The sequence below is a fragment of the Heterocephalus glaber genome, unplaced genomic scaffold (genome assembly GCF_053883595.1).
Source record: "Heterocephalus glaber isolate CG9 unplaced genomic scaffold, H.glaber_assembly_v1.0 deba00001429, whole genome shotgun sequence".
NCBI classification, from domain to species: Eukaryota; Metazoa; Chordata; class Mammalia; order Rodentia; family Bathyergidae; genus Heterocephalus; species Heterocephalus glaber.
The window spans coordinates 16,417,995-16,442,853 of NW_028258294.1; the positions used below are offsets into that span (position 1 = coordinate 16,417,995).

Below are 24,859 nucleotides of genomic sequence, written 5' to 3' on the forward strand. Positions count from 1 at the left end.
AATCATAACAGTTCAATCCTTATAACTAATCTTTCACCATGGTCTGTTGATTTCTTATTCTAAATAATTCTTGAATCCATACACCTTTCTGTGTTCACCACCATCACTCTAGTTCAGGCAATCCCCATTCCTGACATAGACTCCTGCAATGTGCCTGACTGCTCACCCTATCTACTCCGGCCCCTCCCAATCTGCTCTTCATATCACAACCATTTATTCACTAAAACAAATTATTGATTTCTATACCATCATAAAGCAAATGATTAAACTGGTAATTATGATAATTTCAAACAATGATAAATGTAAGTAATGATAATTTATAAAACTCAGAGTGAAATGGAAAGGGATGACAAAAGGAGAGGTCGTCTCCTAAGAGAAGTCTCTTTAAGAGGTCTCTCCATTAACTGAAACCTGAGATGAAAAGGAAGCAACAGTTGTGACAGTTTTCACGCAACCAACACCAAAACTCAAAGCTCTCAACTAAGAATGTGATTGAATGTTTGAGGCATGTTTACTGGGTAGGAAGTGGACACAGTGATATGAGACACAATATGTGATTGGGGAAATATGCAGAGACTGTATCTCATATGGGAAAACATTCAATAGGAAGATAGCCATGGCTATTAAAAGAACAAAAGTCAGAACCTAACCAAATGCTCCACAATAGGATAGTGATTAAATATGTTACATAGGCATATGGTAGAATGTTATTTTTAATGGGACAATGTTTATATTGCAAGTGGAAGCAGTAACTCTGGAATTTATTCTGGGTCCAATAAGAAGCCTAACTTAATAACAAAGAACTGATCTATGTACTTTAACACAAACAAAATTTTGATTGTTAGGTGTATCTATTCAAAAAACAAATCTGACCATGCACTCTCCCCACCTCACTCCTGCTTAAAAGCCTTCAATGCGTTACACTTGCTGCTAGAACATATTTGTGTTCATCCATAACAAAGCGAACTACAAGATCTTTCTGCATCGTGTCTACAGCATCGAGTTGCACCACGCTTGTACTACCCAACATCAGCCTCAAAGGACTTTTCTTGGCCCAGTTTATGTACCATGATCCTCTCTCACTCTGTACACTCCTCTCCGCCTTCCTTTATTCTTTGCTTGCTTGGCTCCTACTTATCTCTCGGCCGTCACAAGAACTGTCCCTGCTCTAGCAAAGACTTCCCTGACCAGTGTCTCCCCTTGGCAATAAACCAGTACAGTATAAGGGCTAACCCCTGCCACCTGCCCCAAGGGAGTATATTGGAAACAGGGCTTCATGTATACTAAGCAAACATTCTACCACTGGGCTGTATCCTTAGCCCCTAAGAGTTGAATTCTTTTTCTTTTCCCCTTAAATTCTATTATTGGTACATTTTAGATATACAATACAGTTACATTCATCATTGGGAACTTATACCTTTTCATGATGTATCTTGGTTCTTATTTTTTCCCCATTCCCAGCCCTCCCTTCACCCTCTCCACCCTTCCCTATTTACAAAGACTTTGTTTCCATTTTTTCCATTTCTCATAATTTTTCCTTTCCCTTCTTTCCTTTAAGAGTTGAATTCTTAAAATCTAACAAGTAACAAAAATTGGATAAGATGATATATCAGTGTAGGTTTACCTGTTGTAATAAATGTACCTTTCTGGTGAGGGATGTTGGTAATTGGGAAGGTTGAACGTATTTGCAGGTAGGGAATGTGGATCATTTCTTTTTTTTTTTTTTTTTTTGCACTTTATTAAATTCTTTTATTGGTACATTGTAGGTATACAACACAATTACATTTCTCATTGGGAATTGTACCTTTACATAATGCGTCTTGGTTCTTATTTTTTCCCCATTCCTAGCCCTCCCTTCACCCCCTCCACCCTTCGGATCATTTCTTTATCTCAGTTTTTCTATGAACTTAAAATTATTCTTTAAAAAGTGGGAAAGATTGGATGAGAAAACAAAATATTGGTAAGTATTTTCCAATGACATTTATATAACTAAATGAAGATCAAGGATAAGAGAAAGTTTACAGTTTATCCACTAATCATTAACTGCATATGGCAGAAATGATTTTAGAACTTATTATTTAATGTAAGGGAAATGGATTATGTATGACATGAATATCTTAGAATTACCATACCAAAAATGAAATATACAGTATTCTGTGCACAGGAAAATAGTTATTATCTGGGAGAATTGACTTTAAAAAATTAAGTATATACTATGAAGTTCTAGCCTATGGATTTAAATTTCAGATCTACACTCCTAGAGTTGTTACATGATTCAGATTTCACACTTCGTGGCTGACAACAATAAAATCATTTCAGTTTTAAATAAGAATAATTTTCAGTAGAAAAATCATAAAATAATATGAAAGAGCGAAAACATGCTTACAAGTAATAAAAGTAGGCAATATTAAAGGATTAGGAAACAGAACAGCTCAAATAGTTGGAATTCATGAAACCATAGTAAGAACTATTTTGCTTATTTTATAAACAATATAGAGAGTCACTGGTTAAGTAACTTGTCCCATTATATCCAGGTTACAAATGCCAAAAAACCAAAAATCAAATACTATATAGGTCTTCTGGCTTTGAATCTATGATTTTGCAAAAGTATGGGGAATTTCTACATTTAAATGGAATAAAAAATTAGTGCAAAGTATTTGAAAACCAGTATGGCATTTTGTATATAAAAAAAATCTTTATAACTTAGGAACCTATAATCTCTCTTTGCAATCTATTGCAAGGAATTAATATAGTAGTAGTAAATAATGTACATGAAGATATCCATGGCAACACTTTAATTAAAAGACCAAAAGTTGGAAGCTACCCAAATGTTCCACAATAGGATAATGATTAAATATGTTACATAGCCATATGATAGAATGTTGATTTTTAATGGGAAAATACTGATGTGCAACTGTAATGTTAGAGAAAGAACATACATTATAGGCACATTATCATAAATATATTAAGTTTATATAAGAATGTAAGAAGGGACCCACAAAAAACAACTATGTGAGGGTAATGAAATAGATTGTATGTACTTCAAATTTTAAATATTTATATCTCCTTAATGTTTTTAACTTCATTACAAGTGGTTAGATATAGGGCTCAAAGTTTATGAGTGTATGAAATCTATACCTGGGGAAAAGATCCAATGAAGAGAGTTTCAAATTTAGTAATCTCAATTCCAGCTCATCAAACTCTAAAGAAGCACTATATTCACTCCAACTCTCTCCCACATACACAGATAAATGATTATAATTTCATTGTGAATTATCAGCTCTCTCATTCTTTTTTGATGTTTCAAATTTATATGTACTGCCACAAGAAAAAGAATGGATCTTCAAAACTAGAAAAATCTCAACCTCTTTGTTTCAGGTAGTTTTTAGTAAAGACAGAATATTTTTTCTCAGAATTTGTTACTTAAAAGTATTTTGTATTTTCTTGGGATATTTAATTTTGTGGTGGTTAATCAGAACATTAAACATGCAATATTTAAGAGTTCAGAATTTATATGAAAATCTATTTGCATCAAAATCTATTTAATTCAATCACATTCAGTTTCCTCAGTAATATTTAAAGTAATGTGACTGTTGAAGGGATATTGATGCAGAGAAAAGGAAATGAGATATATTCCTGGAAAGCAAGATATGCAGTTGTTCATGCAACAATTTCTTGCCAATTTTTTAACTAGAAATAATTTTGAATTTTTTTCCCTTTAAAACTATGCTCAGATATCAAATAAGATAAGCTAATTCTTGGAGGTGGGAATAAAGGTGGTAGCAGAATATAAAAGATGTTATTAGTGGCTTCTGGCTTTTAAAAAATACCAGCTTTCTGAAGTTCGGTTACTCAGCTGTGTTCTTGTTCAATTTGGTGAAGAGACAGCTGAAAAATAGGATTTGATCATCTTATTAGCCTTCTTTTATATATAAATTAGAGATCTATATAGATATATCAGGCAGGGTTCAGTTGTAAAGAGTTCAATTACTCCAACTAGCTTCAGCAAGAAGTGTTTTATGATGGGCATTAAATGGTTTACAAAATTATTGAGAGTTAAATTAACAAATATGCCAGGTGATCTTTCAAGGATGATTCTCAAATCCAATCTTTAAGATTAACCACAAAATACAAGGAGAAAAACATCAGCTGCAGAAGCACATGCTGCAGTCTTGGCAAGAAAGCCACCATGATCTGTATGGTGTGAAACAAAGGATATCATTCCCATCTCAGGGACTCCCTATTGTTACCAGTTCCAGAATCCCATTGGGCCTGCTATAATTTGTCTTCCCTGTGCCCTGTTTGTTGATTCCCACTAAGGCAACGGCCAGGCAATGAGAAATGTTCTAACGCTGCTGCTAAGGAAAACAAGGGAAAAAATGCTTCCATTACTGTGCTTGCCAGCAAAAAGGCAGAAATGGCAAAGGTCTGCCCTTTGTCTCACTTCTACTTTCAAATTTCATGCACCTGCGTCTGAATAGTTGAACCTAAAACTCATCCAGAACCCTAACTGTAAGGGAGTCTTTGAAATATGAATTTTAGTTTTCTATCCCCATTAGTATAGAAAGGGACACTAGATTAAGGGTAAAATAGATGTTGATAACTACTGTGCTCCATCTCTTTGGTTACTCAACACACCCTTGCTCCATTCAACAGCTCCCCAAAAGCATCAATGAGTAACAACAATTTTTCCATGCTCTCATAGTACAAATTTCTACTTTACAAATTAAAGTGTAATCACCCTCTCCTCAAGAGGGAAAACCAAAGAACATCCCATCAGTTAATCTGTCTAAAGGTAAAAGGTTACTCTTCTCAAGAAATAAATTAGAAAGTCACTTACCAATAACACTATACACAACACCAGAAGAAAGGAAGAGGCTAAAATGATTTCATATTTACAAATTCTGTATAGCCAAAATATTACCAAGAAAAAATAGCAGTAATTACTATAGTTTTCACTTCATAACACTGCAGTTGCAGTTTGTAATTTCCTTCCTCCTCTCCCTATTCTTTTTTTTTTTTTTTTTTTTTTTTGGTACCTGAGATCAAACTCGGGACCTTGCACTTTCAAGGCAGGCGGTGGAACCACTGAGCTAAATCTCCGGCCCTTCTCCCTATTCTTTTTTTCTTTATTACTTAAATTCTTTTATTGGTACATTTTAGGTATACAACACATTTACATTTCTCATTGGGAACTTGTACCTTTACATGATGCATCTTGGTTCTTTGCCTACAGCCAGCACATAGGCTGGCTGGGACCCTTAAAATGTCATAGTAATCCACATGCTCATTCTTGAGATCAGAGCCCAGCTGGAAGTGGCCATCCTAAACATGCTCTAGACTATCTCTAGATTCCTAACTCCTCAGGGCCCACACTGTATACCAGCAATGTTAGCTGAAACAGAATCTGGAAAATGTTGTGTTTGGCTTTCTAGATTCCACAGTAGACAAAGCACTTGAAAGAGAATGAAGTGAATGCAATGATCAACTATTTTCACCACAGTAACTTGGGAATATGGGGGCAACTCCTCATGCACTGACACAGCATTAAGTTCTTGTGTTGAAGCAAAGTTAAGCCTTAGCTTCACAGAGACAGCTACTGAGTCCAACAAAGGGATCAAGTCTGTTATGAAACCAGCCACCTCATAACCAAGAGAAAAGATCTCAAGGCACAACTGAGCTTTACTAGAACGTTATTTCTTTCTGCCTCTCTCCCATACACTAATTATGTTATTTCTCTACATGTAAACAACTCCAATTCATCGTGGTGCTGTTACCTCCTCTCTATTCAACTGATACAGCTTGTATGATTCATCTTCATGTGAAGCCTAAGAGGAAATATTGTTTATGGTTCTCAGATAATTTATTCAAATTTTCATGGACTTAAATAAATGGTAAATGGTTCAGATAACCTACAAGAGAAAAAGCACTTCTGTCCTTTGAATGATTCTTCCTTAATATCAGGATGCATTTTCAGCCCTTACATGAAAGGGTTTTGCTGCCTGGCTGAGTACTGCAGTGATGCTACAGTTCACACAGGTGCAAAGCAGGCAGTGACCTGCACAGCCATTTGGCCTCATTAGTAAGGTCTGATAACAGAGTCATAGGAGGGTGAGTTCTTCCTGGTGGGGCTTCCAGCAACATCTAAAAAAGAGAACAACATTCAAGCAGTCATAATCCCAGGGGAAACCTTAAAATTAATCTGTCTTGTGATAATGTGTTGACAGGTTGGTTACTGGAAAGACATGGAACAAGAAGATGCAGCAGAAACAGTCAAAACCAGGGGGAATGAGACATTCGTCATCCTGACAGGATTAGAAGGAAATACTTTATATCACTTTACAGTGAGGGCTTACAATGGAGCCGGATATGGGCCACCTAGCAGTGAAGTGAGTGCAACCACCAAGAAATCCCGTAAGTGACCTGAGTTTGTTTGTTTCAGAAAAAAGGGCAGCATATTTTCATATTTCTTAAAGCTGTGCAAGGTACATAAGCAGTCAAAGGGGAGTTTCGATTCATAGTCTTGCTTCAGTGCTTAGATCTAAATTCCAAAACTAGCTCGGAAAATTTTGCATTCACCATAGATAAAGGTTATCTTCCTGGGAAACAAGGCTAAGCGATTTTGACACAGAAGGGAGATAAAAGGATTCAAGTTCAAAAGCTAAGTAGAGTAGCTATTAAAATGACACTCCTGGAAGAAAACCCTCCTTATCTGACTCCAGCTGGAAGGAAGCCTATGGTGTCAGCCAACTACTAAACACATGAAAAAATTGAAATACTGAAAAAGATTTAAAGAAGAAATGTATTTGAGAATCCATGTGAGTTCACTTTCACTTTGTATTTTGCAGCCCCTAGTCAAGCACCTAGCAACCTCAGGTGGGAGCATCAAGGGTCTCAGGTTTCTCTGGGCTGGGAGCCCGTCAGACCTTTAGCCAATGAATCTGAAGTCCTGGGTTACAAGGTTAGTGTTTCTTTATCTCTGGCTTACATGCTCTAAATTATTATTATGAGAATGGACCATTAATGAGGCATAAAAAGACCCACTAACAAGCCTTCTGTCTTCTATAAGTCATTTTTAACCTATGTTTTATGACAAAAATCTTCCTATAGGCAGGGAAGCCAAATTGAGTTTGAATTGCACAAGGCATAGGAAATGAAGGAATAAGAATTGAAAAAGCAACAATTTAAATTTGGTATGAAGATATCTCCATAATTCACGGTACCAGGCAGAAGATCCTGGCACATCCTCCCCACAAACTTTGCTGTCAAATGGCAGACACTGGGCATTTTAGATTGCATAGAAAAGCTATGACCAAAGAACAGGGGAAGGAAAAAACGCTAAGGTCAGCTCATAAAAGAGGAAAGAGTCCATGGTAAGAGATAGCAACCTCCAACTCATATACATCTCTTACAGTCATCCTGCCATATGCCAACAAGAGATCTGAAAATATGAAACATCTGCACAAACGTATTAGTTCAATATTATTTATGATAGAGTTGAAAATATTTTAATGACAATATTTAGACTGTAAAGAAATCTTTGTACATAGGTTTTCTATCTGAGATGGTAACAGTATTTTGTGTATAAAGTGTTGATATTCTGAAGCTAAAAACTGAAGCAGTTATAAATGTTATATGTTATAGTAAGTAGCTCCTGTTATTTTAAGATATGGCCTGTAGCATTTCTTACTGTAATTAGTATGGATCACAGACATGCTCATGCTCAAGCCTGCATACATGCAAATCTGTCCTTAATCCTCAAGGATATTGAATTTGATCTTTAAGTAGGTGAGTCATTTTCTGGACCTTTCCCTGAGCCATGTCCTTTTATATCCTTTCCCAGAAGTTTATATCCTCACAAATTGCCCTCTAAGGCAAATACACTTTTCTATTTTTAGGTGTAGCAGTATTGCCAGAAATGTTGGCAGGTCGTTCTAAAGTCAGTCTAATATGAGAACCATAGCAACCAATATCCCAAGCTAGTAAAGCAATGTAGAATGCAAAAAAAGAGCAAGATAAAAGCATAGAAGATTCATGAGAGAAATACATGGTTATGTGAATCCATGCAGTTGGGCATGGGTTCCCAGGCTAGATGCCCCTACTATTTGCTCACTGTTAATTCTTCTGTCTCTGCTCTTCCATTTTATATGTGACTGGTCTCTCTGACTGATCTCCTTGACTCTATTCTATTTTCCTCTTCATCCTTAGTGCTTTTAGAATGGCTTAGTAAATTAATTTTAACTCATTTAGGAATGTTGTATGCAATTACTGGTCTATATGCATCTAATGTATCTTTTCCAGCATGACTTTTCCATTTGTTATGGTGTAGTGAATAAAGACCACTGGCTTAAGTCAGGCAGACTTCAGTTCATACTGTAGTTATATAACTTTGAATCAGTTGTTTAACCTGAGTTTCATCTCCTTAACTTCAAAAATGGTAAAAGAGTAGCAATAATGCCTATCATACAGAATTATTTAAAGAATTTGATTGTTTAAAATGCTTGACATTTACAAGGTGTTCATTTAAAAATACTATGTTTTCTATTTGTTATTGGAGAAGAGTGAGTAACTAGGTAAAAGTTTTAAAATAACAAAATAAACTGATAATTAAAAGTTGCCCACCAGTTTTCTCTAAATAAAGACGACACAGGTTACCTTGGAACATCTTCTTGCTATGGGAAGAATCACAGTCACAGTCCATCTCAGTAGTATAAGCTAGTGATAAGCAGGCACACATTGCCAGAAGAACTTTTTCTTTTCATTTCCTTGAAAGTGTACTTTCTTACATCCCTGAGAAGAAAGACTGATTCCTATGAAAGGAGTCTGCCAATCACAAATGGAGACCTCCAAACTTTGTTTTGCAACCAAATTAAAATCTCTCTTACACGGGACAGTCTTGAATGACAGGACCACTGTCATTGAAGGTCCATTGAAGGAAAGCAGGCTTATCACTGGTTACTGGGCCTGGAACAGAGCCTGGATTCTCCTGGAAAATTCTGGTTTACCCAGGGAAGTTGCTAAGGATGAAAGGTTTTCCTGACACAGGGAACATGGGAAAGAAATGTAATTACAAATATTTGCTGAAACATAAAAAGTAAAGAGGTGTAAATCTGGAGAACACAGATGTGGAACCCCTTCTCCTGAACTTGACTTTGAGAACACCTGCAAACTAAACATGGGTCTCCACAGGGCTGTTAAAGAGTTGTTCTTCTGGTTAGGAAGTGCAGAAACACAGGACAGCCAGGCTGGATGCAATATTCAAGAGGGCAAAGCATCCCATTTGATTCCTACTATATCCCAAAAAACACTGCCAGACCAAGAGTGGAACCATGGTAATAGAAGGCCACCTCTTAAGCCTAGCAGTGTGTAGCGGTCACAGAAGTCTAACAGAAGTAGGGACACAGTACATAATCATTTCTCTTTCCATACGATAATTAATTTGAGACTGGACTGATCCATTAAGACAATTTGCTTCTGAGATTATTGGAAAGTTTGAGGTAAAAGGCTTCTCAATAATCAGGGAAAGGGAGACTTTCCACAATTAATTAGAATATCAAAAGGGAATGTCATAAACCAGGCTTGATGACTCACCCTGTAATCCTAGCACTGAGGATGAGGCAGAAAGTTTACAAATTGAAAGCCAGCCTGGCCTACATGATGGAACCCTGTAAGTTCAAAACCAGTCTGGACTACATAGTGAGACCCTATCTTTAAAAAAGGAAAAAGAAGAGGAGGAGATTTTCTTTTTCTTTTTCGCTTTGTCTTTGACAACTATTTTACTTTAACAAACCAAAGGAATTTCTGTAAATATTCATCGTATATAGGTTTGAGGTTGGGAATTTGGAGTCAATGTCTGAGGTTTAAAATTCAGGGATTGTGATTTATATCTTTTACATCAAGTCCAGTTTAAGATTAACAAAGTCAGAAAATTCTTCACCTACAAGTTTTCCAGATTATGAAAATAAGTGAGAAGTGGAAAATGATGCATAAATAATCCACTAAACCCTTTTAATAATTAAAATACTGTATATAAGAGAAAATTCATTCTCATAATGTATACCACAAAGTTAGCGTAAGATAAAATAAAACAAGAATTTGACATTAATCCATTTTCTAAGAAAGCATACCTCTTAGTCCATTTATGAAGCTGTAGCAGAATATCTGAGACTGGGTAATTTATAAATAAAGTTAATTTATTCTCTCACAGACCTAGAGGTTGAGAAGCCCAAGATTAGTGCTCAAGCACATTTGCTCCTCCAGACAGGGAAACGCTGTGTCCTCCCAAGACAGAAGGTAGAAGGGTAAAAGGGCCAGAAGCTGCATGAAGACTTGATAAGGGCCTTACTCCCAGTCACCAGGGCAGGAACCCTCAGGACCTAATTCAGCTCTCAAAGGACTCAGCTTTTCATATCACATTGGCAACACCTGAATTTTGGAGGCACCACATTCAAACCAGAGCAGCAAGTATTTCACTTCTTCACTTGATTTCAGAGATTGAGGTGTCAACAACATGAATAACCAGAAGATATTACCAGAGAAAGAGATCATGTAAGAAAGGATGTTAGAGAAAAAAAATTCTCCCCATCACAAATTCTTCTCAGGGGCTGGGGATTTAGCTCAGTGGTTCAGGTGCCTGCCTCGCAAGCACAAGGTCCCGAGTTGGATCCCCAGTACCAAAACAACAACAACAACAAAAAAAACCCACAAATTCTTCTCAGGATCCTCGAAAGTAAATAAGAATTCCATAACAGAAGGATGGAATTGAGCCATGTGTGGCTGTCACAGGTAACACATTAAAATTGAGTCCATTCATAAACATTAAGCATTACCTAGTGGTGAAATTTCTCACTGCTTTATTTTTGAAACTGTTCAAGAATTTCTGGACTTCTTAGAATTCTACATAAGAAGTCCAGATTTAATAGTAATCATTTCAGGATATCAGTTTTCATTAATAAATAAAAAGAATAGAAGCATGAAGAATCAGAAAAATGTTGGGAAAGAATTGTCTCTTGTTGTAATCGTTAATAGTACAAATTATTCCCATTCAAAACAAATTTCCATTTGGTAAATCAATTGATTTATTTATCATATATTACTATTTCAGGTCAACTAACAGATGCCACTTTATTTTATTTATACTTTCAATGTGGAATCAATTACATATTTTATCAATACATTACTTATAAATGGCTTGGAAAGTAAAATAAAAACTTCAAATGAAAGTTTTCCCAACTTGGTGTATTTTTCCCCAAAATATTTTTAAATGAAGAACACTGTATTCTGATAACTCCATTAGTTTGGGGTTCGTATCCATAGTCCTCACTAATTTTGGCATATGTTATAAATCTGTAACGGCCTTCACTAAAGAAACACTAACAACTAAACTGTGAACTAAGGTGTATTTAGCCATAATTCTTTCTAATGATCTTGAGAATGCAATTTTTATTATTTACCAAAATTATAAATTATAATTATAAAATTATAATAACTATTTTGTCCCCACCTTATTTTCCTCACACAGATTTTTATGCTGATGTGAAAAGGGAAACAAGTACTCAATGCACAGAGGCTGAGCTTTTACATGTGCAAATGTTCACTTCCCAACCAAGAGAAACTTTTCCTCTTCAGAAAAGACACAAGCAATCAGAAAGAATGCAGGACAAGAGCTTCCAGCTCTAAACCAGGAAAAAATAACATTTTGTTTTTACAGTCTACATCTAGAAAATATTCTTTCCTAGACTGACAATGCCTTCACCTTCCCAATTCTAATTTTCTACTTGTTTACAGAGCTAGGGAGAGGAGGGGGAAATCAGGCCCAAAGTTTAGATGTCACATGATCCACCAATACAGACAGAAATTTTTATTTGCTTGTGCAACTTCAGTTTCAACTGGGGCCTTCCAGACTCCTGAAATACATATAAACTTGTACAGATGTTATATTTCACACCATGGAGAATTTTGAAGTCCAGTGCTATTTCTCCATTGCCTCAAGGACTTTAAAAGTCTACGGCCATTCTAATTCTGATTACTTGTATTTTCCAGCTTTTTTTCATGCTTGACTCACCCTATTGATGCTGGGGTTTTAGATTACTTGACCTCTATTATGTTTTTGTTTTTTTGAGACAGGGCCCCCCTACGTAGTTCAGGCTACCCTTGAAGTCACTATGTAGTCCCAGCTGCCCTCAAATTCTTGGTGATCTTCCTGCCTTATCCTCCAGAGTGCTGGGATTATAAACCTGAACCATCATACCCAACCTACTTTCCCTCTATTAGGAAGAATAGTTGTCCATCAACTATTCTCAGGATGCTCAGCTGAGGAATCAGCTTTCACTTTAATAGGATTTATTTTTCTCAGGGACACGTGTAGGCACAGACAGCAAAAATTTATTGTTATATTTTTAGCACGTTCCCCTTAATATTTTGTTACCATAAGACATATAGAACACGCATTTCTAGATCATGCCTTTAAGAATAGCAGTACCAATTAAATTTTTGCTTAGGATCATTTTTAATAACCCAAAGCTCTTGGTTTTTTAAATAGATTTGAGAACTGTCTTGACATTACATTAAAATATTTTCTTTATCCATAAAGACAGCTGTCATTGTCACTGCCAATCTATAAATGTCCATATTCTCAAAGAACTCCCTGGCCTCTTTACTGTCAATAACTGTTTTGACATCCTTGATAACTCTTTAAATCTTATGTTTCTTATTCTCATTCTTTTTTCTAAGTCAGGATTTTAAATTGAGCCAAGATTCCCTAAAGCACCAAAGACTAACCATTAATTTAATTTGACTTTTCACTGTGTGTGTTTACTGTTACATAGTAATGCAGCTACTAGGAGTTATCAGTAAAAACTACATTTAATCTCAAACTCGTTGTGTGACCATTAACTGATTTTATTTTTTGGCTACATTTACCTTTATGCCTAAATCTCAACTGATCCACAAATTTTTCTTCAACTCTGGATTTCACAGCAACATTAGATATGCATTACTGGCTGCATTTTTCTTTGTCATAAAATTATAATTTATTGAACCATAATAACAGTACCTTCTAAAACAGTTACTCCCCTGCCAATCCTCACCAATTTACATACTTTCCCATTCCTGTAAATTTGATTTCTAGTTACTTCATGTAGATGATCAAGTTCTAATTCATTGCACTGCTACAGTCAAAACCAAATCCATAAATCCTTACATAGTTATCATTTTTAAACCTAAACATGCTGCATCCTCCAGGAAGTGTTGCTGACTCCCCAAATCTAAGTATTCACTGTATCCACAACTATGGTATGAATATGCTTCTTATTGCAGTACATATCACACTATATTACATTGCTGATCAGTCTCTGATATTACTGTTTAGTATGATGAGGGCAGGAATCATGTTTTCTGATGAATCTCTAGTACAGCCCTTTCCATGCCCTACAATACATATGTTGTAATGCTCCTATCACTTTGCACTGTGGCTATAGAATTCTCAAAAAGAATTTCAATAGATATAATTACACAGCATGTTATACCTTCATAGAAAGGTCACTTCCCTCTAAATCCTCAGAAGTAAATTTAAATGCATGAAAGATGAAGAAAGTATATATTATTAAAACTCAGAAGGGAGAATCAAGTTTAGGGAAGTTTTAATATATAAACATATTGCCTTTCTAAGGTTTATTTTCTTGTTTGTGAGTTAGTTCAAGCTCAAAACACATTTTCCAATAGAAAAGTACATATATATTTTTATCTAGTTTTCCCAATCTTTTGTGATGCAACTGAAATATTGCTCCATCGCCAGTGAACAATGATATACCAGAAAGAGTAGCTTTTTATGAAGCTCACATGCACCAGGTCCTGTGCTGTGTATTTTACATACACCTCTTTTCATTATTCTAGCAAAACCATGAAAGGTGGTATTGTTTCCAGCACATAGAAAAAAAAACGCAGGTTGAAAGGGGCTAATAATTTGCCCAAATATACCCAGGAAGGAAAATGTAAGAGACTAGTTTAGCATTGTTTTACTTTGTCTTGTAAGAAATTATTTTGAATCCAAATTTGTATGGCTACAAAGCCATAGCTATTTCCATTATGCAAAGCAATCATATTATAACCAAAGACTGTGAAAATGCATAAAAAGAGTGAAAATGAATATATTCAAACATGTCTTAAATGCTCTTATTTCACTACTATACTTCAATTATATTGGACTATTATTGGAGTGGCAAAGAAAAGGGAATAACAGTGAAAGAGCTCGCAAGTGATCATCAGAATACTAACCGTCTAATGAAATTTCAACCTTAACTAGTCACATGGTGTGTACAAACTGCTCAACTAACCAATGGCCTTAATTTTCTGATATGTCAATCCAGGATAATATTTTGTCCTTACTTGCACTTTTCTCATGCATGTATATTCTATTCTAGTACAATGGTCAGAAGTCAAAAAGTCTTAACTTTACTATCCAATGTTGTCCACATACCATCTTACCAAAAAGCAAACCACTACCAGAATAAAAATAAATAAAATGTTAACTTCTGAACCATTTCCAATAGTAAAGATTATTTATATCCTAAACAAATTTTCCCTTGACTCTTTTCAACAATTTGAGGGTGAAAGTTTTCATATCTCAAGATGCTACTTATTCATTTTAATAAGCAGCCATAAAAGATTGTCATAACCTCGGTCCTTGCTACCACTACTCTATCCACATTTCTCACTGTTCTTGTACATCTACTCTCTATTCTATACCCAAACAACATGGTTTCTTATCAGTTAGGTACATTTGATAATCTCCTATTATCTGTCTGGAATTCTTAACTGGTAAATTATAATCATCCTTAAATATTTAATTCAGGTACCACCTCCTATGGAAAATGTTCCCTACAGTCCCAGATAGAATGAAACTATCTATACTTCCATAGCCCCTGATGTATACTTCTACTGCAGGATCTAATGCATGCACTAATTCATTACTTTGCTTGCATACCTGAGTGGTAAGCTCTTTGTTCTTAGCTCAAAATATGATGCATACTGTACTAGACAGACAGTAAACATTTGTTATTTTCAATAGACCATCAAATGGTTAAACTTCTGTTATTATTGGCAGGTTTTTTATAGGCAAGAAGGTCACAGTGACAGCCAAGTTATTGAAACACAAAAACCACAAGCAGTAGTACCACTCCCTGATGCTGGAGTCTATATTATTGAAATCCGAGCATACAGTGAAGGAGGAGATGGAACAGTTAGTTCCCAAATCAGGGTATCATCATATTCAGGTGAGTTTTAACATAATAGGCTTAATTTAATGGCCACTGCCCATGAAAGATGGTGTAAAGCTCATGAAAATTGAATGATGGATTATATAGTTCCATGATTTTTGAGGGGTTTCTCATTTAACTTTGATTTCTAGATAATCCTCCAATTAACATGAACCATAGTAATTTGCTCACAATTGTAGAATTTCCCTAAATCTAGAAAGCAATTTATATTTTCATTAGAATGTACTTAATTGTAAAATTTTCTTCCCTATTCTGGCCTCACCTAGTTAGTACCTTGCTTGCCATGTAGGTTTTGGAATACAGTATTGCTTTTCAGCTGATATTGCCCCATTTTCGAATACCTACTTCTCTATTATCTTGATTACCCTTATTGTTACACAATGGTAAGTTTAAAAGAATGCTTTTGAGATTAAAATTTAATGTTCATTGATTTCTAAACAAATAAAATTAATTAATCAGTTATTATTAGCTTGCTTGACTTTACTGAACTTTTGCTATAAATCAGGCACAATCAAAAGGACTTTACATATGTCATCTTATTTAATCTTAATAATAATCAATAAGTAGGTGAACTTTTTCCTGTTTAACAGAGAAAACTTAAGTAACTTGCCTTACATCACACTATTACTAATTGGCAGAACCATGATTCCAACCTAACCACATATATATCTATCACCACAACCATTATATGAGAAAGGGAAAACTGGTTAAAGTTTTATGAATTTCAAAGAAAGTAAGGATCTTGTCAAGATAGTCAAAAAAAGGAAGCAGATGACTTAATTAGATATTTGCATATATAATTAGTACTAGACAATTTTAATTAAAATACTGTGTAAAATTTTAGTGTTCATTTAATTGAGTAACTATAAGTATTATTTTTTTGGATAATCATTCTCAAGTAGAATTATCTACCTGAAGGGAATTCTCCAGCAATATCTTGTAATCCAGTGTGTGTGGCCACATCTTATTTATATTTATCTGCTTGGAATCAGACCAGAGGCATTGTTTATGATATTTTTTGAGGCTACAAAATGAGATGGATAACAAATTTAATGGAGAAAACAGTAACACCAGACTTTGAGGAAAAGCTATTGGCATAAAACTTCATAAATTATAAAATCTTAAATAAAAACACAAGATGAGATAAATAACATTGAGACAATTGATAAAATTTGACTGTCAATACATTTGATAATATTATATCAACATTAATTTCCTGTTTTTAAGAACTAGTTGTCTAAGGAAATGTCCTGCATTTAGAACTTAAATACATTGGAGTATTTAGGGGAAGGATGTTTGTAATATCACTTCGAAGAGTTGAGAAAAAAATATATATATATTGAGAAAATAATTTAACGTAAGTGATAATATATCAAGAATGAAGCAACCTGGATGAATTCTAACCATCTAATGAAATTTATTATTGAAAATTATTGCAAGATGAATAGTTAAAAAAAAAAAAAAAAGAAAAACTGACTTTTCAGAAATTCAGGTGACAAGACCTAAGAATTTTTTGCTAATTGTTTATTTTTTTCAGTTTTTGTTTTTTATTAGTATATTTTCACAGTATATAGGATTACATTCAGTCACACAAAAACTTAATACACTTTATCCTTCCTTTTTAACAAGAATGCTAATAATGGCAATAATGTCTCTGCATTGGTTAATTCATAACTAAACTGTTTGGATGAGGGTACTGAATTTTCCAGAGCAAAACTCAAAGGTTTTTTTAAAAAGTGAAAAAGTTGATGACTTTCCTCTTGCCTCCTAAGTGTCAAATTTCTTGTAAAAATGCAAGGAGCATTTTCTGAGCCCTCATTATGTTCCTGGCATTATGCTGAATGTTTTCCATATATTATTTTATCCTTCCAGCAATCTTTTGAATTAGGAATTTTATTATTCTCTGACCCTAGAAAGTTCTTTTCAACTCTAACACAATAGGATTCTATAGCATCATCTGAATAAGACTAGTGCCAAGCTTGGAAGCACTTATACAGACCTGGATTCTCCCATTATTTTAATTAACTTGTAATTTTAATTAACTAATTTAACTATTTTAACTATATTAACTATATTATATATTTTATTTAACTATATTTAACTATATTAACTATTTTAATTAACTTGTAACATCTATGAAAAAATTTGACAACTTTGATGTTTTAGTTAATAACATTTTGACCAGTGTTACCCCTTTCCTGAGTTTCAATGAAGTAAAATATCACAGTATGATCTACCTTTGACCCATAAAAACTGAGAATGATTGACTTCATTCTTACTATATTTTAAAAATCAAGTACCAAAGAAATGGAATTACTTGCCCAGGTGAAATAGACAGCTGGGTGTGGTGGTACATAACCTGTAATCACAGCACTCAGGAGGCTGAGGGAAGAGGATCACTTTGAGTTCCAGGCCAGCCTGAACTACATACTGAGACCCTGTCTCAAAAAAAAAAAAAAAAAAAAAAAAAAAGTAAAAGTACCAAGTGAAATTGGTAGGTAGTTTTAAAGCTGGAGGCTAGAGCTTAATCCAATATTTTTTTGTGTTTGATCTACTGTTTTTTGTGAGGGGCAGTTGATTGGTTGTTTTTATTTGTTTGCTATACTAACAAGTTTTAGCTTTGTAGATTTTATATAGAACATTGGCTACAGACTTAACAATTTGAAGTGAGATTTCTTCTGTCATGAATGTTGATTTAACAAGAACATGGCCACTTTCAAATATTATATATAAAAAGAATGCTTTTACATTTACCATGTACAGACTACTCCAATAAGGCTTTGTCATCTTGCTTTGTTTATAGCTCATAAGTGGCCATGCACTTCACAATAGATTTATTTTGTACAGGTTGAAATATATTTAACATTCTCCAATATGTTGAGTAATAAGATTATTTCACTGGTTATACAAATTTTTAAAGAAAGGAAGATTTGTCACATGTGTGTGTTTTTGTTGCTGTTTACCAAAGAAATAATTCTTTAGCTTTTATGCACACATCTGGAGAATTTAGACTCTACCTTTGTAACAAAAATCAACTTTATGATCCACTTAAATTAAATCTAATGAGGAAACATAACTTGGCAGAAGATTCCAAAAACTGGACAGTAAATTTTATCTTTATTCTTAAGTTTATAACCAAAGCCCATCACTTCTTTAAGAGATATAATACGTTAGAGCATCTACTATTCCCCATAGATTCCTATAGAATCTACTATTCTCTCGCTTAAGTAATTTAAGCAAATTCTACAATTTAAGTACTAGTTTTTTCATGTGTAACAAGAGTATAAAAATGGTATTTAACAAATAAGAATGTTTGAGATTCAAGTAAAATTATACGTATAAAAGGCCTAAAATACTGTTTGTCATATAGTGAGCATTCATTAAATGCCAATCATAATACTTCAGAAGACATCTGCCCTGAAGAACCATTCTTGAGATTAGCATCCAAAAGTTGTTCCTAATTTGTGGCCATGAGGAGTAATTAAGACTACTTCAGACTGATCATCTTAGATCTGTTGTTTCAATCCAATTAACTGCATATGTTTTAGTCTCCAGAAAGAAATTCACCTGGGTATAAGTCAGAATGATAAAAGATTGCCCTTCTTTACCAAGTTTGGCAATGAGAATCTAGAATTTAAGCCAACTCACATATAATAATTGAAGACCCATAAATAAAGAAAATACAATTTTATTATTAAATTTATAAGTTAATTGAAGTAATAAATTTGAATTCATGTTGTGTCACACTTTTACTAATTGTTCTTACTTGATCTTCTAAACCATGCACTATAAAAATTTTATTTTTTATACCTGGAAGTTGGGATGTTTTCTATCAGTGCATCATTGATAAAAACTACTCTAAATCTCTTGGTCAGATACGTTTGCTGACAAGAAATTACCTTTTTCAACAAAGTATTTCACTTATACTTTGTCTACCTTGTAACTTGAGGAGTCTCAGACAGTGTCTTGTTTCATAAGTATAAAATAAATCCAGCAAGAAACAGGACCCATGTTGCACTCAGGTATCCTACTTTACTAAAAACAACACATTCAAAATATTTATCTTACTTGATGCTTCTCTTTTTCACAGGTGGGAAGATCACAAGCGCTCAGTCAACCCTTCATGCTCTCTCCATATCGTCATCAGTAGGAACACTGCTCTTGGCATTGATGATTCCTTCAACCTCCTGGTGAAACTCCTGGTTTAATTTGCTTTTATTTGCTTTAGCTTAAAAACAGCGGGGAATAGAATGTGTAAGTGGAGAGCCAGGATCCTGAGATGAGCTTTACAACCTTGGGACTACACGTGGTGCACTTATAGGAGGTTGGGGGTAGGAGAAATATTACTTATCCATCAGGTTGCTGTTTGACTTTTGTAAATGGAGAGGACAGTTCTTGGTCCAATAAAAATATGCAGATTGTATGTAATGAATTTTTGTAAGCAAAGGTAATTTCTGTCAAATGTATTCTTAATTTTATATATGTTGAATTTGATTTTATATCTGATGACTGTGTGCCATCCATTTTTTAAGAAAATGGTCTCTAGCAGATCTATTTCAAAAACAAATATAATGTTGACAATGGAAAGATTTCTTAAGACTCTGAATCCAGTTTTTTTCATTTTCCCTTCAGCTGACCATTATAATTGCCAAACGTGGAAATATGAAAAATACTTTGGCAATAAGGTCCATCACAGGATAAATACACAAAAAATTCTCAAAAAATATTATACAATTGCATAGTGTAATAGCAAGTTTTGTCAATATGTTATTCTATATTCACCCCTAGAGCAAGTTATTAGGGTAAAGAATAAGCCATTTTTATTAGGGCAAGGTAAAGAGTGAATCCAAATGAACTTACTCTTAAGCACTAGGTTATATAGCAGCAAATATAGTAAATGTTCATTTTTAATATCAAAAGATATCTTAAAGTCACAAGAATATATGGTCACTAAAGACTACAAACAATGTCATGCTGCCACAGGTGCTAATTTAAAAATACAGTGAATATGGAACAAAGCTTTCTCATTTCTCTAACTATTCATCTAACTTCAAACAGATGTTGAATCAAGTCCAAGGCTATCTTAATTGAAAATAATTTTAAGCACAGTAAAATTTTTGTTGTACAAATAATTATACACACATATAGTCTGTGAATTAAAATGATTCAAAGCAAATAAATTTTGATTTTAGACAGTTTTATACACCATATGCCACTTACAAATTCTGGTTAACTACTAAAATAAAGAGGATTTACTGGATACGTTGATTTTTAAAATTAATCTTTGGAAACATGGTATCAGTATAAGGGCTTGGGTAGTGTAGCCCACCATGCTTAATTCTGTGGCTTGGGAAATGATCCCTACTTGCTATTTTGAGGCATCAACTTGAATCTAAGTGATCCTAAGTAGTTATTAGAAAGCTAAATGAAATTGTTCCACTTGGTGAGATATGCTAAAGCAGTTATTACATCCATGAAATGGATGAAATGAATGAAAAAATAGTTACGGTAACTTCATTTGCCAGAAAAGAGCCTGAAGAAACTAGTTTCACAGGTGATAACATGTGTTTTGTCTCCTTTTCATTTTCTTTGTAAAGTCCAAACCCATTAACTCTATTTGCATCCCTAATGACAAACAAACCAAAACAAAACTGAATTCAAATTGCTGGCTCTAGAGGTTAATATTTGTAGAATCAGAAGACAAATGAAAGTTTATATTCTGAACACCCTAAGTTTATTTTCAAAGCTATAGTATAACTACATATGGCAATTACTCATTGGTTTGGAGAAAATTATAACCAAGACAAGCAAAAACAAACAATAAGTGATTTATAAGACTATGTGAGTCAACAGATTTTTTTTTTTGGTACCGGGGATCAAACTCAGGTCCTTGTGCTTGCAAGTCAGGTGGTGGAACTACTGAGCTAAATCCCCGGCCCCAACAGATTAGTATAGTAAATATTACAGATGGTGAATATTTAAGCCTTGAATAATAACAACCCAATGACCTTTCTTGAATGTCTCCTTTATTGTAAAAGAGGCTGGACTCAGCAATTAGAGGGATGCTAACTGTTTAGTGAGCAAAATGTGCGCTCTCCCCATTAAGATGTAATATCTTACAAGAACAAATTGTGGATCTAAGAAATGAAGGATATTTAAAATTGAAAATAACTGTTTCTATTTGATAAATTAACATCTCCATGATGTTCTAAACTAAATTTAGTGATGTACTTTAAGAATCAAGTTATTACTAACACTCTTACAAAACAAACCCCAGTTAAATATAATAATGTCAATATGTGGTAAATTCAAATTTAACAATAATTCCAAATAGCTGATGGATGGTACCATATCTGACAGAATATTTATGTATCCAATGTCTGTTTTATTCTTAACAGGAATCAGAGATATGGGATGTTTTTACTCAACATGCACAAAATATGTATTTTGCATCATAAATCTATTTAAAAAACAGGTTCCAATGTTTATGTACTTATGTATTACATATTTGTTACTTCATAGAAGCAAATAGCATTCCTTATCCTGGTACATTATTTTTCAGCTATAGTACTCAGTGAACTTTTTCTTGGTTGGGATAGTAACCACACAGTCTTAAATCACTAGAGAGACTGTATTTTTTTATATCAATTGAACTATGAAGAACACTCCTTACAATTAGAAATTTCTTGAAAGCAAATGTTTTGCGTATCCAGCTGAAGGTACTGTGGATTCCATGACAAACCTTTAAATATATTGTATACAATCTGTATATATACTATATATAATAGTATATAACATGTGGAAGGCACAGTCAGATAATAGTTCTGTGTACTGTTCTTGTAACATTAGATCTTTTTAATAAATAATTCTGTTTTTATTGACTTTTATCTTCTCTCCTGTCAACTACATGAATGACTTAATTTTAGGCAGAGCAGAGAATGCTCATGATTATGGTAGTGTTTTCAAAAAAAATCTTTTTGTCGAGACCTTGAAGGCTGTAATGATTTTGGCTTCAAAAATCTCCATAAACATCCAATGGCAGCTGCAACTTGAAAATCTGAAGCTAAGGCAAAGAACAAAACAAGCAAAGAAACAAGTACAAATGGGATAAATTCAGGTTTAACCCATTCAGCACCAGGCTAGAATTTGTAAGTCTCACGGCCAGGTGGCTTTGAATAACCAGGGGTACATATATGACTGTCCCATTGGACGACATGGGATGGTCCCATTGGACAACATGGGACAGTCCCATCAGGTGATCCCAACTCACAATTTGTTCTTCTTAAAAAAGTTAACTTCATTAAATCAGTTTTGTGAAGACTCTGTTAAATGCATAATTTTAGTTAGGACTAGTCATTACCAATCTATTCTAGATATAGTTTTTGTAGACAGTTATTCATTTTTTGTGCTCCTTTAGGACCAAGTGTGCATCACATGTTTATTATACTAGCATAGCAATCACATGATATTACAATCATTTGATATAAATATTTCTCCTACACTGTCCAGACTCTGGGATCATGCAGGGGAGACTCGTTATTTTCGTCTTTGGATTTGTCTCATCAGTGCCTAGTATAGTAATTAGCACATATCAGGTAGGCAATAAATCAGACATAATGTTAGCCTTAACATTTCCTTTACAATAGGCTTCTTAAATATGGGTGATCACCTAAAATTACCCAAGTGTCCACATCTCTGAGTTCTGATGCAGTATGGCAGAGACTAGGGAACCTTTATTTTAAAAATCTTTTCAAACAAAAGCTAATAAAAATCTATTAAAGGAAATCTGGCAATATATAGTAAAACTTTTGTAGGAATTTACTCATTTTCCTAACAATCCTACACCCAAGAATCTATCTCTAAGACAGACTAGCAAAAGTGTAAAATATGAAATGAATAGACAAGCTGCAGAACAATGAATATATGCCTTTTGTGTAAGAAGCAGGAAAATACATATGCACATATTTGGTAATATTTTCAAGGAGAAATAATGGAAGAACCAACTAAAGTCCAATAAAAATGGTTACTTATTGAGGAAGGAGAGAACGGGATATGAGAATAAATATATGAGCAAGCTCTTTCTCAGCATCTTTGTTTCATAGTTTTTCTTTGGACCCATATAAAGATTTTATTATTAATTTAAAAATTAAGTCAAAAAAATTAAGCAACCTCTAGAAACTGAACATGATGGAAAAATGAACCTAAATATATATCCACCAAATGGCTTATGGGTTAAGGACTTTCTTTATAGAAGAATTATGAGAGCAGAGAGAAGTACTTCAAATGAGTATTTGACAATACATCCCACATAAAGGCACACACAATCTTAAGGAACACTTATTATTCTTCTTATGAGCAGTATAACTGGAAATGTATTTTTTAACTAGCCAAATATAAAAATATAAATATTAAAAGAGCATATTTAAGATAAGAAGAGATGCACATATAAATTTTAAGTTAAATGAAAACCCATAAACTTTGATTAGAAATGTTAGTATGAATTTATAATTTATTTAATCTTTCCTTTAAAATAACCTCTTTTCTAGCTTTGTTCACTGAAAAGATCCAGAAGAATAGTGAACACTTCTAATGCAAAAATAAAACAAGTCAGGCATAAATACATATAAACTATGGTATCCAACTCCATGTACATGAAAAAGAATCAAGACTTTCTTGGGAAACTAATGCTGCAGGTAGGAAGTATACAAGATGACTCTGGGACTTATTATACTTAAGAAGACTATTGCAGTTATGACAAAAGGACAACCTAGAGACCTTCCTCTGGCAATGTGGGACAACTTAATCTCAAAAAGAATAATGGACAGCATGAATTAAAATATTTGGGTTATCTAAAGCTCAGGTATTCCTACTGTTGCCTGAACATAAATTATTAGCTTTCTTTGTTGGTTGAGGTGTCACCCTTCTGAGAATTGTCACAGAACAAAAAAGAACTGAGAACTTATCCTGCCTTTTCTATAAGAACTATGTTCCAGGATAACCAAATAGTTGATAAAAAGCACTACTACTTTCTACTTTACAGTAAATCAATGTAAAAAATAAAATTTTCTTTAAAAACAAGTTACTTTGACAATGACTTTCAGATATTAAAGCTATTAGGTAAAAGGCAGATGAAGAATGCATAGTAGATATATCAGGCTGCCATTATCTGAACCCAGTGATTTTAACATCACTGAGAGATACACAGAGAATAGGTATATCCTGATATGATAAAATCGGATACACATACAGAACTACCTCTTTAGTGTTCTTCTTTACAAAATTATCATGAACCTGATCAAAATCCTCTCACTGCTATATTGCAAGAAATGCTGGAAGAAAAAAGGACATTTGAGTAGAACCACAAGAAAAGAATCAGATAAATTCTTAATGTGGTATATTCCACAGGACAAAAACCCATTTTCCTTCACAAATAAATAGCTTATAGATGAACAGTGGGCAACTGTTAGCACATTATGATGGACTAAAGAACAATACCCACAAAACATAGTGTGTGAAACTTCTTAGGGATCTGATTCAAACAGACCAACTATAAAAAGATGCCTTTGAGACTCTGGGGCAGCTTT

At 33.9% G+C, this 24,859-nt stretch overlaps 1 protein-coding gene across 22 annotated transcripts in view; it reads left to right on the forward strand.

Moving 5' to 3' along the window:
• The window catches only part of Cntn5 (contactin 5), a 1,206,007-nt gene extending 1,182,381 nt beyond the window's left edge, over positions 1–23,626 (forward strand). For 18 of the 22 annotated variants that reach the window (XM_087212119.1, XM_087212127.1, XM_087212125.1 and 15 more), the window contains 4 exons: positions 6,228–6,414; positions 6,849–6,961; positions 15,104–15,272; positions 19,366–23,620. In XM_087212119.1, the coding sequence (XP_087068245.1) occupies positions 6,228–6,414; positions 6,849–6,961; positions 15,104–15,272; positions 19,366–19,469 (573 nt within the window). In that variant the 3' untranslated portion in view covers positions 19,470–23,620. Of the gene's footprint in view, positions 1–6,227; positions 6,415–6,848; positions 6,962–15,103; positions 15,273–19,365 lie in introns of all 22 variants that reach the window. The other 4 variants (XM_087212124.1, XM_087212131.1, XM_087212137.1 and 1 more) reach the window with 2 other exon arrangements.
• The last annotated feature ends 1,233 nt before the right edge of the window (positions 23,627–24,859 follow it).